The sequence below is a fragment of the Aythya fuligula genome, chromosome 2 (assembly GCF_009819795.1).
Source record: "Aythya fuligula isolate bAytFul2 chromosome 2, bAytFul2.pri, whole genome shotgun sequence".
Lineage (NCBI taxonomy): Eukaryota > Metazoa > Chordata > Aves > Anseriformes > Anatidae > Aythya > Aythya fuligula.
Window position 1 is genome coordinate 36,510,526 of NC_045560.1, and position 17,090 is coordinate 36,527,615.

Below are 17,090 nucleotides of genomic sequence, written 5' to 3' on the forward strand. Positions count from 1 at the left end.
ACTAGACTAAGCCAAGGCAGCATGAAACCTGCCTGCAGCCAGGGAGCAGGGAGGCCTTGCTGTGGCCTTGCTGCTATCAAACCCTCTGAAATGTTTTCCTCACTCAGTGCGTTTCTGTGCCAGTCCAAGTCCAGCCTCTTTTGTCCCCTCTCTTTTCCTCCTTTCTCACAGACGTCCCCTTTTCAAAGAATATAAACATTGGTGGCTACCTGGGAAGCACCCTTCTGTCCCCCTCCTGCCTCTGCCATCCACTCCGTGCTGCATCAACGGGTTGGCTTGAACACTTCCCCATTGAAGCTGAAATTCAAAGTGCATTCATTGGTTTTAATCAAATGAAAATCTGGGCAGAATGTCAGACACAGCAAACACTTTGAGAGTGCTGAGCTGAGGGTACAGCTCTGCTTGTAAGCCTGCTCTGTGCATTCACTGTCGGGTGAGATGCATGCTGTCAAATTTTGTGTTTTGCTTTTTATTTTCTTACCTCAGGAGGCCCAAGTCGACGTGGTGATGAGCGCTGGCCGGAGCCATCGGGCTGGGATGCTCCCACGCGTGGGCGTCCGCTCAGCCCGACAGCCCACAGTCTGAGGCTGGCACAGTGCAGCCTGTGACTGCACCTTCTGGCCTTCTGCTGATAAATAAGCAAGCTAATTGAATTAATAAACAGATAGCTCTTTTTCCTGCCAGCTGGAGCACCATCAAAATGTGTGATAAATTATCTGTCAGTGCTTTAACCGCAGGGAAAAAAAAATGAAAAAAATCAGCTACCTCAACCTTTCCTCTCCGACCCTCCTCCCCCTTTCCTCTCTCCCAGTCCCCCCAAGTCCCCGGTTTGGTTGGCCTCCACCCTCCCCTCCCCTCATCTTTCACCCTTTGGCAGGTTTCCAAGGAGAAGTAGCTGCGAGACAGGAGCTTACGTGGCCGTGCCGCTAATGGGTTATTAAGGCTGCGGGCGGTGGCGGGATGCTGGCGATGCCTCTGCTCCATGGGAAGGCAAGATGGGTGCTGTGGGACACAGGGATGTGCTAGAGGAGCAGGGGGTGATGCGGTTCGCAGGCTTCGTGATGTTGTGGTAACTTCTCTGTCTCTGTGAATACTGGAGTCTGGGGTATGAAACATCCCCAAGTCAGGGCAGGGCAGGGATGGTGTGGAGTAAGTGCATCATCACCAAACATTTGTGGCCCTCTGTGTGTTTTCATATCACAAAGACCCTGAATCTGAAGCAAGCTTGGATACAGCTACGTGTGGGTATGCCTGTCCCTGTCAACCCCATCAGAGAATGCAGGGTGCCCCAGCTCTCTCCTCCCTCTGTGCAGACCACAGGCATCCCACCTGCCAGCACACAGCGGTTTCCAGCCAACCTGAAGTATAACCTCCCACAGCCGAGACAGAAGTTACACACCAAATGTAGTGAGAGGTGTGTACCCATGAGAAGACTAGGCAGCAATGCCTTAAACTGACTTGCTGGTGTGCCAGCTGAAAAGGAGAGCTTAGCCATAATGCTTATCCTGAATTTTACGAAGGTGAGGAGAGCATGATTTTTGTTGTGGTTTTTGTTTTGTTTTGTTTTTTAATTTCAAAAGAGAGGGAAATGATGGGACAGGTGGGCTCAGTGATTTCTGTAATACATAATATAGCCAGGAGGACTTTGGTCGCTGCCATCGCCTCTGAAAGTGCTGTTCCCTTTTGGAAATAACAAATAACCCATGCAGAGCCCCTAAGCAGCTCTAAGTAATGGGAGACAAGAAAGACCTTGCTGCTTCAAACCCCAGGCAGGAGACAAATCGTTGAAGTGTCTACTGCATTACCTTGATATCCAACATACGTGTGTAAGTGCTTGTGATCCTTTGCTGGCCTGGTTTCCTTCACTGCACCTCTTCTATAAACTTTGTAGTGAGCGAGCTGGAAAAGCTCCCTGTTTCTAAAAGCCCCTCTCTTCCTAAAGCAGTGAGAACGGGAGGTGCCGAGAAGTGCAGTCACTGAGGAGACTGAAATGCGAATGAGATCACAGCGCTATGATCTTGTTCGGAACATGACTTTTTTTTTTTTTCTAGTGCATATGTCAAATGAATCAGACAATGGTGGTGTCAGGAAGATGGATAATGCTGTCGGCAAGGCTGGCAGAGGAGACAGGAAGATGTGTAAAGCACCAAAACAAGGCGGTATTTATGCCTTTCTCCCACGCTCATTAGAAGTACACAAGAAATATTAAAAAAGGAAGGTAGGGCAGCAGCAGGAGCAGCCTGACGTGCTTTTCAAAAGACTCAGTTCTGCGGGGAAGGACAGTGAGCAGGGACAGGTAACCAGTCTGCAGGGACCCTGCCCTGTGAGCACATGTTGTCCCTCTGCTCCTGGCCACTACTTCTGGCAGGCAGCTGGTGCGTGGGAAGGTGTCTGGGTCCCTGAGGACTCTCACCAGGGAACAAACACCCACAGTGCCACAGTCAAGCGAGGCAGGATGCTCTCCGTACCTGTCGCTCAGTGCTGGAAAGGAAATCCTGCTCCTGTGTCAGCCACCACAGCTGTGGGTCTAGCCAGGCCCCTGACCCGTGGATATTTGTTCTGCGTCCTGTGGTACGTGCTGCGGGACAGCCCAGTGCAGCTGTCCAGAAATGGCAGGATGAGTCAATGGCTTACCCAGCAGACAGCATCCTTCCCTTCCCTGGGGATGGCTGTTTTCTGGTTTGCTCTGACACATCGCCGTGAAAAGCACTAGTGCCAAAGAGTAAGCATACTGCGCAGAAGAGAGTGAGCAGCTGAAATACTGCATTTTAGTAAGTCAGTGCTTGTCCGCTAAGCCATGGTAAGAGTGTTGGGATGCATTCCTAGCCCCTTCAAACACAAAGTGGAGCCTATTACCATAAATCACTGTCACGGTTTCTTTTTCCCAATGAAAAAAAGAGTATTTCTGGGTTTGGTTCTTTTTGTTTCTCTTGTAACTATAATACTGTAACTATCATAAAGTGTTAAAAAAACTCAAGGAACTTCTAGAGTAGCTAGCTGGGAGAGGGTTGAGATCTTGCTGTTCCTAGAGCCTCAGGTAGCCTTGAAATTCAATGCGTCTGACCCCAGATCCCCCTGTTTGAAAGCAGCTGATACATGCCGGGCGGTGAAAAACAAGGCAGCAACTTGAGCTGCGTATGGATGAAGGGGGACGGTGTGCAGGTGCAGGACAAATGGGGCACGATGGAGGCAGCAGCCTGATGGGTAAAGTCAGGGGAAGACTAGCGGAAAAGCTGGGAGGGCGTGCAAGACCTTGCAAGGTGGTGTGAAAGGACAGTATTTATCAACACTGATATCTTGAATGCTGAATATTTGTGATGTCCTGGCAGATAACTGTCAGCGTAGATTATATTTATTTTATTACAGGCAAAATTGACACAAAATGAATGTGTTTACACTCTTCACAGTTTGTATCTATGTACTACACGTGATACACGAGTGCACAAAATTAAAAAGTCACTAATGACTAGGTTATCTTAGGCAGATAATTGAAAACTGTCTGCTGAATTAAAAAGATTTTTTGTTTGCTTGATTTTGTTTTGTTTTGTTTTGGGGGGAGGGGGTGTCAAATGCTGTTATTCAGCTTTATGAATGTGTGAAATAACCCATAAGAATATTCTAATTTTATATGTCTCTGTACTGTACCTTAAATTCTAGTCTTCAGAAGAAAAAGAAAAGGAAAAAAAAAAAAAAAAAAAAAAAAAAAGGATGAATGCTTGAAAAATATTTCAGGAATCACTTAAATTTAGAAATTAAGGGGGAAAATAACTTCACCTGAAACTATGTGGTGGTGAGACAAAGTCTAATTACCTGCATTGAATTCTCCAGTCAGGCCAATAGGGTAATGATCATCAATACTCTTTCACAAAGAGCCCTGGGATCCCTAATGGCTGTAAGTGGTCAGGGCTTTGGTTTTACATTTCAGAGTCTGGTTGGTATAATCTTGAAACAAAATCTGCAGATCAGATCGTAGCCTATACACAGTCAATGGGTTTGTGTGAGTGTGTGTGTGTGTGTGTGTACGCCCTTGAGCAGTGCACATCTGGGATGAAATCAAAGCACTTTTAACTGCACATGTATCCCATTTCTGGCTTTCTAGTAGCCCTTTAAATGTGCTGGGTTTAATCCAGGAAAAACGAGTATTCAAAATCACACCAGTGAAGGAAAAAAAAAAAAAGAACAGCAACAACAAAAAACCCAAGTTTTATATACTTGGATGGCATTTTTCTTTGAATATGAATGACTTAATCATAATCAGCCCTAGTGAGAGGTGGGCGATGAAAGTTCAGAAATCTTCAGACAGAGAAGGACTTTGAACCGGCCTTTCTCATGTCCTTAGTGTATATATTATGCTTGTGAGAGGGAAAAAGAAAGAAAGCAGCTTGCATCTTCTGTAAGAAACTGAAGTCACTCTTCAAGGGGTCTGGAGACTTCAGAGCAGTATTCTGCTGAGAGAAATTTGTACGGTGCTAATCCAGTCTGATCTTTGAGTACAGATTAAAATACTCAGACCTACAACATTGTTCTCAGTGTTAAAAAGTCCTCTGATGTGAGGCTTTGCTATGTATCTGGCTTGTATATTCAAATCCCAACCTTCCTCTGAACTCAATTCCCACTTTTCTCATTTAATACATTCAGAAGTGTTCATTATGTGCTCAAGAAGTTATATATAGCAATAGGAGCACTGTGCAAACACTTCCTGCTTTCACTGTACTAGAAGATGGGAACGTGGTTTCAGAAGCCTTTGCTTGCCAGGGCAAGGAAGACCGGAGCTTCAGCCCCTTGTCAGAATTTCATGTCCAACGTGCTGTCTTTCAGCTCTGGAGTAGGCTGTAATATGGGCATTAGAGGACACATCTGGAAAATGAGCACTGCAGGCTCAGGTTTCCTCAAGCCCAACTTTTGCCACTTCTTTGCAGGGTGTAATACTGAGCACTTTTATTGCCACCTCCTTTTTTTTTTTTTTTTTTTTTTTTTTCTTTTCTGTGTTTTCCACAGGTGATAACCTGGCAGGCATGATATGAAAATATACCAATGATAAATCTTGCAGAGTAACTAAGCAAAACACTGTCTATTTGGAGAATGAGGATGAAGATATGTGCCTGCCCACTGACTGCAGGCACAAGCAATTAATCCCCAAATTGTCAGGCCTTTTGCTGTCAGAAACCTGCCTCTCCAGGGGTAGGTAGCTGCTAAGTAGCAGCTTCGCTTTTGGACTCTGGCACATAGAGGGGAAATGAGACAGAAGCTGGTTGTATTTTTTGGATCCTTCTATTGGTATTGTATGTTGAAATTATGTGACACTATTTGCCAGTAATAAATCATTTCTCTGTCTGTTGTGTGATTACATAATTAAATATCCCTTGTCAAGGATACAAATGCAGGGATTGACTTAGACTTTGTGGGAATTAGGGGTTTGATTTTTTGAACTTTACATTTCCTGACTCCTGTGCAAATCAAACCCAGTTGTTTAATACTGCATTGAGAAATGATTCATGCAAGAAACAGTATATATAGAGAGAAGCATAAACCATATTTTCAGTGTATTTTCTGTCTCGCCTATAATTTATTTCTTCAGTACAATGCATGTAGAATAGTCACGAAGAATTCAGTATTTTTCTACTCATCACCCTGAAAAAAGATGGTGCATTGCACAAGGATAATGATGCGTGTGTCCTTGGTAAGGTGCTTTGAGATGAAGAGAAGGAAATTGCTAGGTGGGAATGGGATGTGAACTCATTCGTGCTTTCTGCTCTTCCTGGAGTCGCCATTCTCAATGACATGCCATCACCGGAAAATGGCAGTTCTGGCCATGTTCCCTTGGGCCACCCTGGCTGCCACCTGCATTGTATAATTTAAGACTGGCACTAGTCCGGAAAGGTGTCACTTGTCTTGATGTCCCTGGGAAGCCAGGCTTCTCCGTGCCCTGAGTTTGGAGATACTGCAGCAGCTATTACAGCTGACCCGTCCTTGAGCAGCATGGTGTCTATTAGTTTTATTGTTGGTTTGATTGTCTGCAGTTGATTCTCACTACTTTCTGCTGAAGTTCAATTCAGTTTGTGTTTGGAAGGACAAGGGAGCAAATTTGTTGTTTTTATTAGAAACTAAGCTCTACTGAAGGCTTGATGACGATCCATTGTTACTGGTGTTACAAAATCCGACTAAGTGGGCAAGAAAGCACAAAGAAAAGGAAAAGTATAATTCAGATTTGCCAAACAGCCTGAGAATAATTAGAAGATTAGCAGTTTGGCACTGTTTACAGGCAAGTCGTGAATTAAATTCATCCCCCTTTTCACTTTACATTAGTGCATGTCACTTTGGTTCTGGATTTCACATCCTTCACACACCTTTTGCTCTTCCTGCAGTCAATATGCAGGACTGTCTTTTATTGCATGAGAAATGAAGGAGAAAACATTTAATGTGGCATCAGAGACTTTCTAATCGCCAGTCTCTGAAATGTAGTCATAAGTATCTGCAGTTCACTTATTGGTTGGAGATGAATCGCCTCCAATTTGCTTTTATGAATGTGAGTGGAACATTTGCAAACAGTGGTTTCTGTTATTGACACTGAAATGCTTGTAAGAAGCCAGCTATAAAAGACTAAAGTGGCATTTGTGCTTAAGTTTTCTCACCACTATCACACTTTGAGGAAAGGACTGAATTCAGTGTGATGACATGCCGTATGCTGAGTGACGCTCTGTTCTTGGCTTTAGCTGCCACCAGCTCAACTCTGTGTATTCATCTTGGGTTTGCAGTTTGGATGAGAACTAGTGTAAAAGGATTTGACCATCACAGATGAGAAAGCAATATTGGTGCCACTGAAGTCAATGGGATGTTTGCCATGAAGTTTGACTAATCAAGATTTTCACCTTGTGGTTGTTACCTATTTGCAGACGTGTGGGGTTGTTTGATGTCTATATATTTCTGATTTCCCATCTCACTTTAGTCTCTTCTATCCCCTGCATGGAATTTATTCCATTCCTGTGTAATAGGGACTAGAATCACAGTCACTGGTACAAGAAAATATCTTTGAGATCACATTCCATCTGCCTGCAGGAACCTGATAAAATCTCCTGACAAGAATATACCAGACATTAAACTGATACTACAGCTAGTCTTGTCCCTTCTCTACTTCAGTGGGATTTGGGCTAGCAGACCAGAAAGGGAAGAAACACTTTAATGAGCACAGTAATGCATCCTTATTCAGAAGAGCTCAATCCCATTCAAAATCATGGCTCCATGTCTGTCCCAACCTAAAATTCATCTGGATGACATAATAGCTTATTGCCTGGTACAGTCACAGACCACTCAGGTAGTAACATCTGTAAAATTGTAGGGGATGTTTTCATTTCTCCACAACGGAATAAATGGGAGGAAATTGTAGTTTATTTTCATGTATATATTATGGCATATAATATAGTATAATATTTATAGCCTGTTAAATTGTAAATATAACATTATAAATATTACAAATATTTATATAAATATGAAAGCCCCAAAATGATTTGGGTTTTTAGTTGTGGAAAAGCAACCTCCAAAATGACGGTTTTATTATCTTTTTTTTTTTCCCTTCTAATAAACAGAAAAAATCCCGGTGATTTTTGACTAGCAATTTCTGAGAAAGAAAAGTGGGACAAAAAACAAGAACACGCTGAAATAGATGTCATGATGAAGAAATATTACAAAGTGAAACAATCTTGAACTGCAGAAGTGTTCAGGGAGCTGATATTCTTTTTCATTCATGATCTGAAATGCTTGCAGCCCATTTTTGGCAGACAGCAAATAAATTGTGGTCTATGTTGATACAGAGAGAGACATCAGGCAATTCACTACTCTATAACGTCAGGCTTAAGATGGTAGAAACACTTTCAGAACCAACTGTTTCCTGAAAACCATATTCTGGGTACAATTATAGCTTATTTGAGATGTTAACTTATATGATATCCAGTGGGGTGGCTTCGGAGTAGATGTGTCAGTTAAGTGCATAACCATGAGCAATAGCACAGGGAACACAATACATGTACCTGTGGAGCAATAATATCCATTGTTTCTGTTTCCTCCTAAACATTAAACATGAGAATTTATGTACTTCTGGCTTCCTGTAGGATCAAAAGGGAGTTTTCTTTATTTACTCGATCAGAGGCAAAACAGACTGTGCTCTGTCAAATGGTTGCTCATCTCATCTGCGTCAGCGGCTGCCATGAATGGAAATGCCATGATGGAGTGGAAATCAGCTGTAACTGATGTTGGTTGATGTGTTAGTTTGATCAAATAATAATTAAAAATAAAAATAAAAATCAGTAAGGGCCAAAAGATTGATAAGATTAGTACCTGCATTTCTTGTTGGCTTGAGTGGTATCTCCAGGTTGGGGTGAATTTTTTTGAAAATTGTAGTATAAAAAGAATGAACTTGAGGACTGGTCTCTAAGAAACATTATCACTAAGGTTAGCACAAATTTTGATTTTTGGTGAGAGCAGCTCTGAGTGGTGAGTCCTCTGTTTCGACCCCATCTGGGGAGCTGCTGAGTGCCCCCAGGCTCTGGTGTGGTCAATGACACAGTTCCTGAAAACCTGAATGGCTGCAGGATTGGGTCCTGGGTTATAATTTCATTCTAGATTTGATTTGCTAATGAAGTCAGTGCAGTAAGCTCAATTTTGATGCCATCTCATTTTATTTGACACTAAAATAAAGCAGCTGTTTGCAATTAGCACACATAAAAAGAACAATAACAAAAATGCAGCCTCCCTTCCAGCTCTACACATACACAATGCAAAGAGTTCACAAAGTTCTGGTGATTTTTTCCCCCTGTGCTCTAAACTAAAACATCAAAACCAATTGATCTCATTGAAGACTGAAAAAAAAAAAAAAAAGTTTATAGTTCCCCAAATGTGTCTGATTGGCAGCGGTAACTCGTTAATGAAAGATAAATGCTGCCCTGGGTGCATGAGCATGCAGGGCTCTTGCTGCTGCAGAGCTGATCTAAGCATGAAGTTAAAGAGATGCGAGGGCCGGGCGATCGCTGCTGCTGCGTTGGGATGGGATGAGGTAGATAGCTGGTTTCTTACCAGGACTCGGATCCAGGGCAGCTGGCCCACCCTCCCATTGGGAACAGTGAACAAGGAGCTTGTAAAATACACAGACCAAATGGAAATGACCCCTATTGACTGAAACCAGCTGCACGTCAGACCTCTCGCTGTCTCTCTTGATTTGCTATCTCAAATAAATGGATGTGGTAGAAGGGGCTACGGAAAGAAAACAAAATAATTTATTCTCCTTGAAGTCGTGCCATACTAATAAGCCACAGTTTTTACAGCTGAAAAAAAAAATGTTTATTCGCACATTAAGTTTTTCCCTCTTTTTTTTTTTTTTTTGGCTTTGAAACTCTGCAGTTTAGAATACAACTTGCTGCAGTTCAGTTCCAAAGATTTTTGACAAATATAGCATTGATAGATTATGTTAGGTATTCATCGGTCATAAAACTGCTGTCCAGTGAGAACCTATTTTTGCATTGTGATTCAGAAAACAAAGTTACAATAGCTTTTGTTGGTGATTTGGTTTAGTGTTGTGTGGTGGCTCAGCTCCGTGAAAAAGGTTTTAACCAGTTTTGAAGAAGAATGATGTGCTGACTGACTCAGATGATTCATGTGGTGTTTTCTGTATTTTTCTGAATACACTCCTGGCTAACACCAGTTACTCTGAGCATTGTAAAGAGCTGCTTGCAATTACCAGGGTAGCACTTGAACTCAGAAATGTTAAGGATGACAGCTGCTGAAGTCCTCCATTTTATACCCAGGACAGGTTACTGCTGTTGATGGCAGATTGAGCTCATTTTGGACTTTAGAAGTAAATACTCAGCAGTAGGGTAAGAGGTATTTAACCTTGCTGCTATGGTTGCCTCGTTCTCTGTTTGAAAAGATTGTCAGGTTGTGACATGTGCTATAGTGTAGTAATAATTTGATAGGCTTTATGTGAGGAAATTTCTTAAGTCGGCAGTCTAGTTTTCCTTAATACAAACTGAAGCATGGATACGTCTTACCAAAGTATCTTTTCTTTTTTAAAGTCTTCTTCAGCCAATTGATCATTAGTGAAATGAGCTACCAGACTTGGATTAATGGATCTATTAGTATGCCTCACTGGAATGACCTTCATAAAGTCTGCAAAAACGTATGGGATACAAAAATTATGGGATTATATTTTGGATCAATCCTGTTTCCTTTTTTTTTTTTTTTTCCTTCTAAAATGTTTTCTATGATACCTTCATTTTCTTTCCTTTTTGTTGTTGTTGTTGTTGTTAAGAATTTGTTTCTTCCTCACTCACAGATGCACAAGTAGAACAGGGCAGCAGCTTTGAACGTAGGATCATCTACCCATGGCCTTGCAGGGGTATTGCACAGACAGATGTTATTTCAATACAAATTAGATTGAAATTCTTGTATATAGGTTCTGAGTGTTCTGCCAGGTTCATTTTGCTTTAAAGACGAAATCAAAATGCAATTTGATCTGGTCATCACTCCTCCAACTGGCAAGACTTAGACACACGGGCTGTAGGATTTTCTGAGTGTCGTCTGTGACCCACAACACTTGCTATAGGGAAAAGCACACCTCTGTTTCTCATACTTTTTCTCGCTGGCTCTCCTGTAGAAGGCATCTCTTACTGATGAGCTGTCTGCTCGTCATTATATTGTCTGGTTGGATAATGAATTATGAGCTAGTTCATGGGTTATTCAAATCATGCTAGTCTGGCATCAAGTGATGCTGTGAACCTCCTTCCTTCCATTTTCTTCCTACCATTTTCTGCTGACTAATTGCTTGGACTGGTGAGAGTAAAGCAAGTGCATGTTGATTTCTTCAAAGTGAAAAGAAGTCTTGGGTAACTGCCTGGAAAGAATGAGCTACATTCAGCAAGACAGAGAATTATGGATGTGAAGGAGGTTTCTACAGACTTGAAAGAAGCCCTTCTCTTAGCTGACACCTATCAGGCACTAACTTTGGCACACTCCCCAAAAACACTGGTGATTTCAGTAATTTGAAGGGTAGGACTACATCAGCAAGGTGGCTGTATTCCAGTGTAATTCACAGCTTTGGGGTGGCTGTGCAAATGTGCTGAAAGGGAACTTTTTTTTTTCTTTTTTCTGTATTTCAGTTATCTATCACACAAGGACCCTATCCTGCAGTTCAGAACCTACCAACCTCCCCATTGCCCTTTGGTGGTGTTTTGGTAAAAGTGAAAGAATCCCATCAGTATTAAGGAGAAAATTGCCCTAGTCAGGGCTCCAGGGCCCAACCGAGTACAAAACACGAGAACAGGGGTTGGCATGCAATAACACAGCAGATATTTGACCCTTTCAGCAAAGAAAGTGGATCAATTTGAGATAACCCTTACTATTTTCTTGTCTTTCTGATTTAAAACAACAACAGCAGCAAAAACAACCAAGCAGATTGGGTGCTAATACAACTGTAGAGCACTTTGAATTGGAAAACCACTTGTCAGTGCAATATATTTATCAATGTTTATTAAAATAAAATCTGTTGTAACAAGGAGGGGAACTAAGTATCAGACTTTGTTTCATCTTTATTTTCATCAGACCTTTCTTGGTCTGATACAAGCTTGATAAAGCTACTAAGCTGGACAAACAGAAAAGAATGAAAGCCAGTTATTTCTCCTCAGCAGCACAGTAGGAAAAGTGCAACTGTTAAGTTTCAATTCAGATGTTTACATCTGTACATATTTACAGTGGAAAACTAGATTAAAGCCCAAGAATATGTTCTTTCTCAAACTGAAATAAGATGCTTTTCATCAAGGGAACAACAGGAAAAAAAATAAATAAATCTCAAAACACAAGAGAAGGGACCATTTCCACACAGCAGAAATCTTCTGAATGCTCAGAACTTTGTGCATAAATGTTTAATTTTCTTCCTTGCTCTCTTCCAGAGATTGAAGGCAGCACTGACTCACCACCCTGCCGCCATGTCGAACGGGAATATGAACACCATGGGCCACATGATGGAAATGATGAGCTCGCGGCAGGACCAGACGCCACACCATCATATGCACTCACATCCTCATCAGCACCAGACACTGCCACCTCACCACTCCTACCCACACCAGCACCAGCATCCAGCACACCATCCTCATCCTCAGCCTCATCACCAGCAGAACCATCCCCACCACCACTCCCACTCGCACCTTCACGCACACCCGGCACATCACCAGACCTCGCCGCACCCACCCCTGCACTCGGGCGGACAAGCACAGGTAGACCTTCATGTCATGCTGCATCGCTGAGTTTTGCTGTTATGTGGAGTTAGAGCCTGCTGCCTCCATTGTTTCTTCTTGTACGCATGTCTTAATAGATACTAGCCCCTCCAGCTGCTCGTAAGTGCCTGCTACCGGTGGCAGGGAAGCACTATTCAGAAAACAGAGTGAAGCAACAGTTTATTCTGGTGCTTAATTTCCTATATATTTCTAATATTTTACTTAATAAGGAGCTACATGTTTTTTCTGTGCTCTGATCTCTGAAAATTGCCACGCATCCTTTTATGGATGAAGTACGTTATGAAGATTAATGTATTATATATGTTGCTTAACGTGCTTGAACCTAAACTTCTCGGGCTAAGATTTAAAGAGCTGTATGTGTGTTCCATCTACAGAAATGCATAGCACAATATTTAGTGAAGTAAACTGGCCCTGTGTATGCATACTCAAAGTAAGGAATGTGTGTGTGTGGTATGTAAAGAAATAACCTCACTGAACTCAATGACATATTTATTTCCTGTCAAAGTGGAGATAGCGATGATAGATTGTTTTAAGGTAAGATACACTGGCTTAGAGGAAAAGAAAAAGGGTTCCAGATCTTGTGAAGGGGATGGCAGCCCCCAGCTGTGGAATATGAGAGCAAGTCAGAATTAGGTAAGAGTGCAGGCAATAGTGGATACTGTGTCAGGAGAAAGAGACAATGAAGCCAGTCCAAGGAGAGAGATTTAAATCAGGAAGGGAAATCTGAATTGGATTCAGATGATAAGAGCTCAGTGAATGTCTCCATTGAATGAGATGGAGGTCTCCGTTTTTAGACCAGGTACATTGGCTTCAGCAATTTGGGAAATTCAGTATCTGAACTGAATGTTTCTTGAACTAACGAACTAGTGAACAAGGACTTCAGCGAGCATTTTTTAAGAGGAATTCTACTGATATTTAAAGTTTCTGCATCAGAGAGATCACACAAGAAAAACAGAACTCAGTGGCCAGTGAATGTAATGTGTCAGGTCTGGGGAGCAAATTTAAGGAGGACAAATAGGTAGTGCACAGAATGAGGACAAAGAGCCAGCCGTAAGAAGTTCAGCCTGTGAAGTATTGTGTTGCTTGCAAATACCTTTCAGACAAGCTCTTAGAAAACATTAAAGAAAATGAGAGGATTTGGCTGACATCCCAGTGTCCCACAACATTAACTATTTACTAACATCTAGCTTTATTATTGCAGAGGCTGCAAGCACATGGGATTTCCCTAAAGCATTTGCTAATGTAAAATGAATTGTCAGCTTTAGAGAAACAGTCTAAATAAGAGAGCAGCAGACTCCCCTGTGAGAAGATGTCCAGAGCTTTCCTAAGTTTAGTTCAGTTTTTACTTTGTGAATTCAATTATTTTCCCATCTGTTAATGAGTTATTTTCCTTGGAGTTGTTTAAAAACTCCAATAAAAAGACATTATCTCATAACAGTGAAACCAAAAGTAAGCTGACGGCTGTCTAGGAGATCCATGAGAGAGTAAGGGTGAAGTTGTGCTTAGCACTTTGTGCGTGCAGTAGAGGAAGTCACTCAACCTCTCTGAGGCTTTTAAAATGAGGGTAATAGCAGTGACACCTCACCAAGGAGCTGGGAGGGTAAACATGTTAATGCATGTGGTGGAGTCCAATACCACAGTGTGGGGCACCACTGCTAAAACGTCCATATTTTCACTTACAGCAGGTGAGGAGAAAAAAAAACTCCCAGTTTTAAGAATGAGCCAATGACCTACAGCTGCCTTTCCTTCTTAATGTAGGTGTTGCTGAAGCTGTTTTTGAGTCGTTTTGGTTAGAACAGCCTAGGCTCCTTGTGCTTTGCATTCCCTGTTAGCTAGGTACCCCCAAAAGGCTTGCAGGCAGACACCAGGGCAGGTGGACTGACTGGCAGCCACAAAGCTATGCCAGATGCATCCTGGCGCCACGGAGTCTCTGGAGCAAGGCCCACACAGTAACATGAGCTTTTCAGGGCACACAGTGTCACTGGAGGCAATGGGCCCCACCAGGGATCAAGGAGGTCTTCACCTTGACCATAGGTGTAAGTGTCACCAAAAGGTTGTGAACAGGGGGTGATGGCTGATGAGGCTTAGTAGGACTCATAGGATCATCTGTTCCTTGTTGCATGTCTACTCCCATGGTGCAAAGACAATAATGATTTCTGAACAGATGCGTTAGTGGGGAGAGTGGAAGGGTTTGCTGCAAGAGGGAAACACAATAAATACATGCTTATTACTTTTTAAGCGCATCCATATTCTTCATGGTATTGACAGACTCCTCCAGAAGACATTAATTTCATGGTGCATTTTACTAGTTATTAACCTCCTTATTCTCCTAAGCCAGATTCTTTGGTTCCAAGCTGCCTGCCAAGAGGCAGCATGGTCCACACTGCTGTGGGCCATTCGCTCCCGTGTCACAACTTTGTGTTATTTTACACCACACCCTTTTGTAATGTCAGTATTCATTTCACGCATTTCACATACCATTTCGGTACATGGGGAGACCAGTGCTTTGCCAGAATGAGTGAATGGGTATTAATTTTATGGTAAGTTGCAAAGAACAGAGAGGAACATTAGATCAAGGATAAAACTAGAAATGGCCTTCTAATACATTCTGTTCTGAGAAAGAGCTATTTTACCAAGTTGTAGTAGTGTTGCCTCAGCTACTATAGTCATTGTTGTGTTGGTCCCATTACTGTTTCTTCATATCAGACTTATCTATTAAAAATCAGCTAATCGTCCCATGTGACATTATTAGTGATGTAATGCCAGCCTTTCTAATTAATATCTGCCAGGGATGGAGGGAAGATTTTGTCATTGTTCTGAAAACACATGCTGACTGCCCAAACACTGACTGGTACCTTCTGAAAACAAACCGACTCACTACTTATACAGGAGAAAATGACCATAAGGAGGAAAAAAAATATATAATAATTCTATAGTCACCTTCTGCTGTCTGTGTAGCAGACAGGGAGAATTAAGAAACAAGACTTTTTAATGCTAGATGAAAAAGGAGAGAAATGGGATAAGGAAAGCTTTTGGTGTCCAGAAACATAAATAACAGATCTTTGAAGTCTGGAAAGGTGTTGTATGTGAGAAAATGAAAGCCCTTTGATGCTCTGTTGACATTAAAAGGGATCTCTGAGGCCTCTGCACTCAGACATATTGCTAAGGAGGTGGCGTGCTTGGCCCCAGTGGACAGGGAGCAGCTGGCATCCCTCGGCGGTGATCTCCTGCGGGCAGCCAGGGCATTGTGGCAGGGAAGGGAGCAGGCGGCTGCAGTGGAGGGACAACCCCAGTGTGGGCAGAAGACTGGAGACTTTACCTGCAAACATAAGAACTTAATACACACAGAAATTTTAAGAATCAGGCAGAAAGCGTGGGGTGGCTAATTTATTTTTAGAAGCTTTTTAAAATTTTATTTCTTTCTTCTGCTCCTGCAAGGGAGATTCCCTGACTGTGCAACTGAAAGCTGAGAATAAATCTGGCTTCATGCAAAAAGCATTATCAGATGCACGGAATAATTACACATGAAATTGCCACTGTAATTGACACAAGTCAGCTGGGGGAGGGAACAAACAGTTCTCTTCTTCACAGCTTGTGTGGTGATTCTAGACAGAAAAGCGACCTTGCAAGACGATAGTATCATTTCAATTGAGACAGACAGATGTGTTAGGCAAACACGTGTTAATTGCTGCAGTTGAAATTCAGAACTCAGCCTGACAAAGCACTGAGTACGTCCACTCCCTATAGTCAAAAGGAAGCACCTTGAAGGTTTGGGCCTTTGCCAGAACAACAGCATTAATTTTGAGTCAACAATTTTGGTTTCCAGACTGTTCCAGACTCCGCTGAAGCAAAAGCGGCATGAGCAGCACCAGCTTCTCCAGCTGTGTGCCAGCAATCTGTCCTGAGCCCCAAGCAAAATCCAGAGCCCGGGGTCCCATGGCATGTGCACCATCGCAAGGCAGGAAAGTGGTCCAAAAGCTGGTGACTCCCCAGCACCATTTGCTTCAGAAACACCGAGCGTTACGTCTGAGGCTCATTCCTGACTGGGATGCAGACATGTATTCCACCCACGGGGAGTCAGCTCAGACTGTTGGCTGTTGTCCCCATCATGAGCCTCTTCTGTAAGGCCAGTTGCTCTCAGCAGCAGGACTGATAATTTCCTTCACATGAAAAAGCATAAACACATATTTTTCCATATTTTCATAGCAGAGGGGATAGGACTGTTTTTTCACGTCTGCTGTCAAATAAATAATAAAATAATAAAAAGGAGTATAGCATCAAAAAGAGGTCAAAGGGAAATGGCTGAAAAGGGGGATATGGCAGTACCTACATGTACTGCAGGGATACCAGCCACCCTTCAAAACCCAAGTTTGAATTTAGCTCCCTAAATCCTTTCTTCTGACTCCATCTCATGGACACCAAGGTCTCCTGGCTCCACCATCCACTCCTGTAGCCTCCAGAGTGCCCTCAGACATGAAAAGTGTTTGTAGCTCCCATCTCCAGAGGTTTTGAAGTATGAGAATGGAGGTGGAAGAGCATGTGAAATAGAAATGTCCCAAAATTTTGGAAGCAATTACAAAAAAACAGAGAGAGAGAGAGAAAAAAAAAAAAAAAAAAAAAAAAAAAAAAAAAGAGAGAGACAGAAATAAGGCCCCTACAGTCTTCTGCTTTGATTAAAAGAGCTGCTGAGAGAAACTTGACGTTTCAGCTTTGAAATAGGTGGTGGCAGAGAAAGTACCTAAGTGACATGTTTTTAATAACTAACCGTAAGGGGAAAAATATTTTCCCTACTAATATGCAGAGAATCATTTC

At 42.4% G+C, this 17,090-nt stretch overlaps 1 protein-coding gene across 3 annotated transcripts in view; it reads left to right on the forward strand.

The window, feature by feature from the left end:
- CREB5 (cAMP responsive element binding protein 5) overlaps window positions 1-17,090 on the forward strand; it is a 212,816-nt gene that overhangs the window by 192,318 nt on the left and 3,408 nt on the right. For all 3 annotated transcript variants that reach the window (XM_032183330.1, XM_032183331.1, XM_032183332.1), the window contains one exon: window positions 11,934-12,257. In XM_032183330.1, coding sequence (XP_032039221.1) covers window positions 11,934-12,257 — 324 coding nt within the window. The remainder of the gene's footprint in view (window positions 1-11,933; window positions 12,258-17,090) is intronic.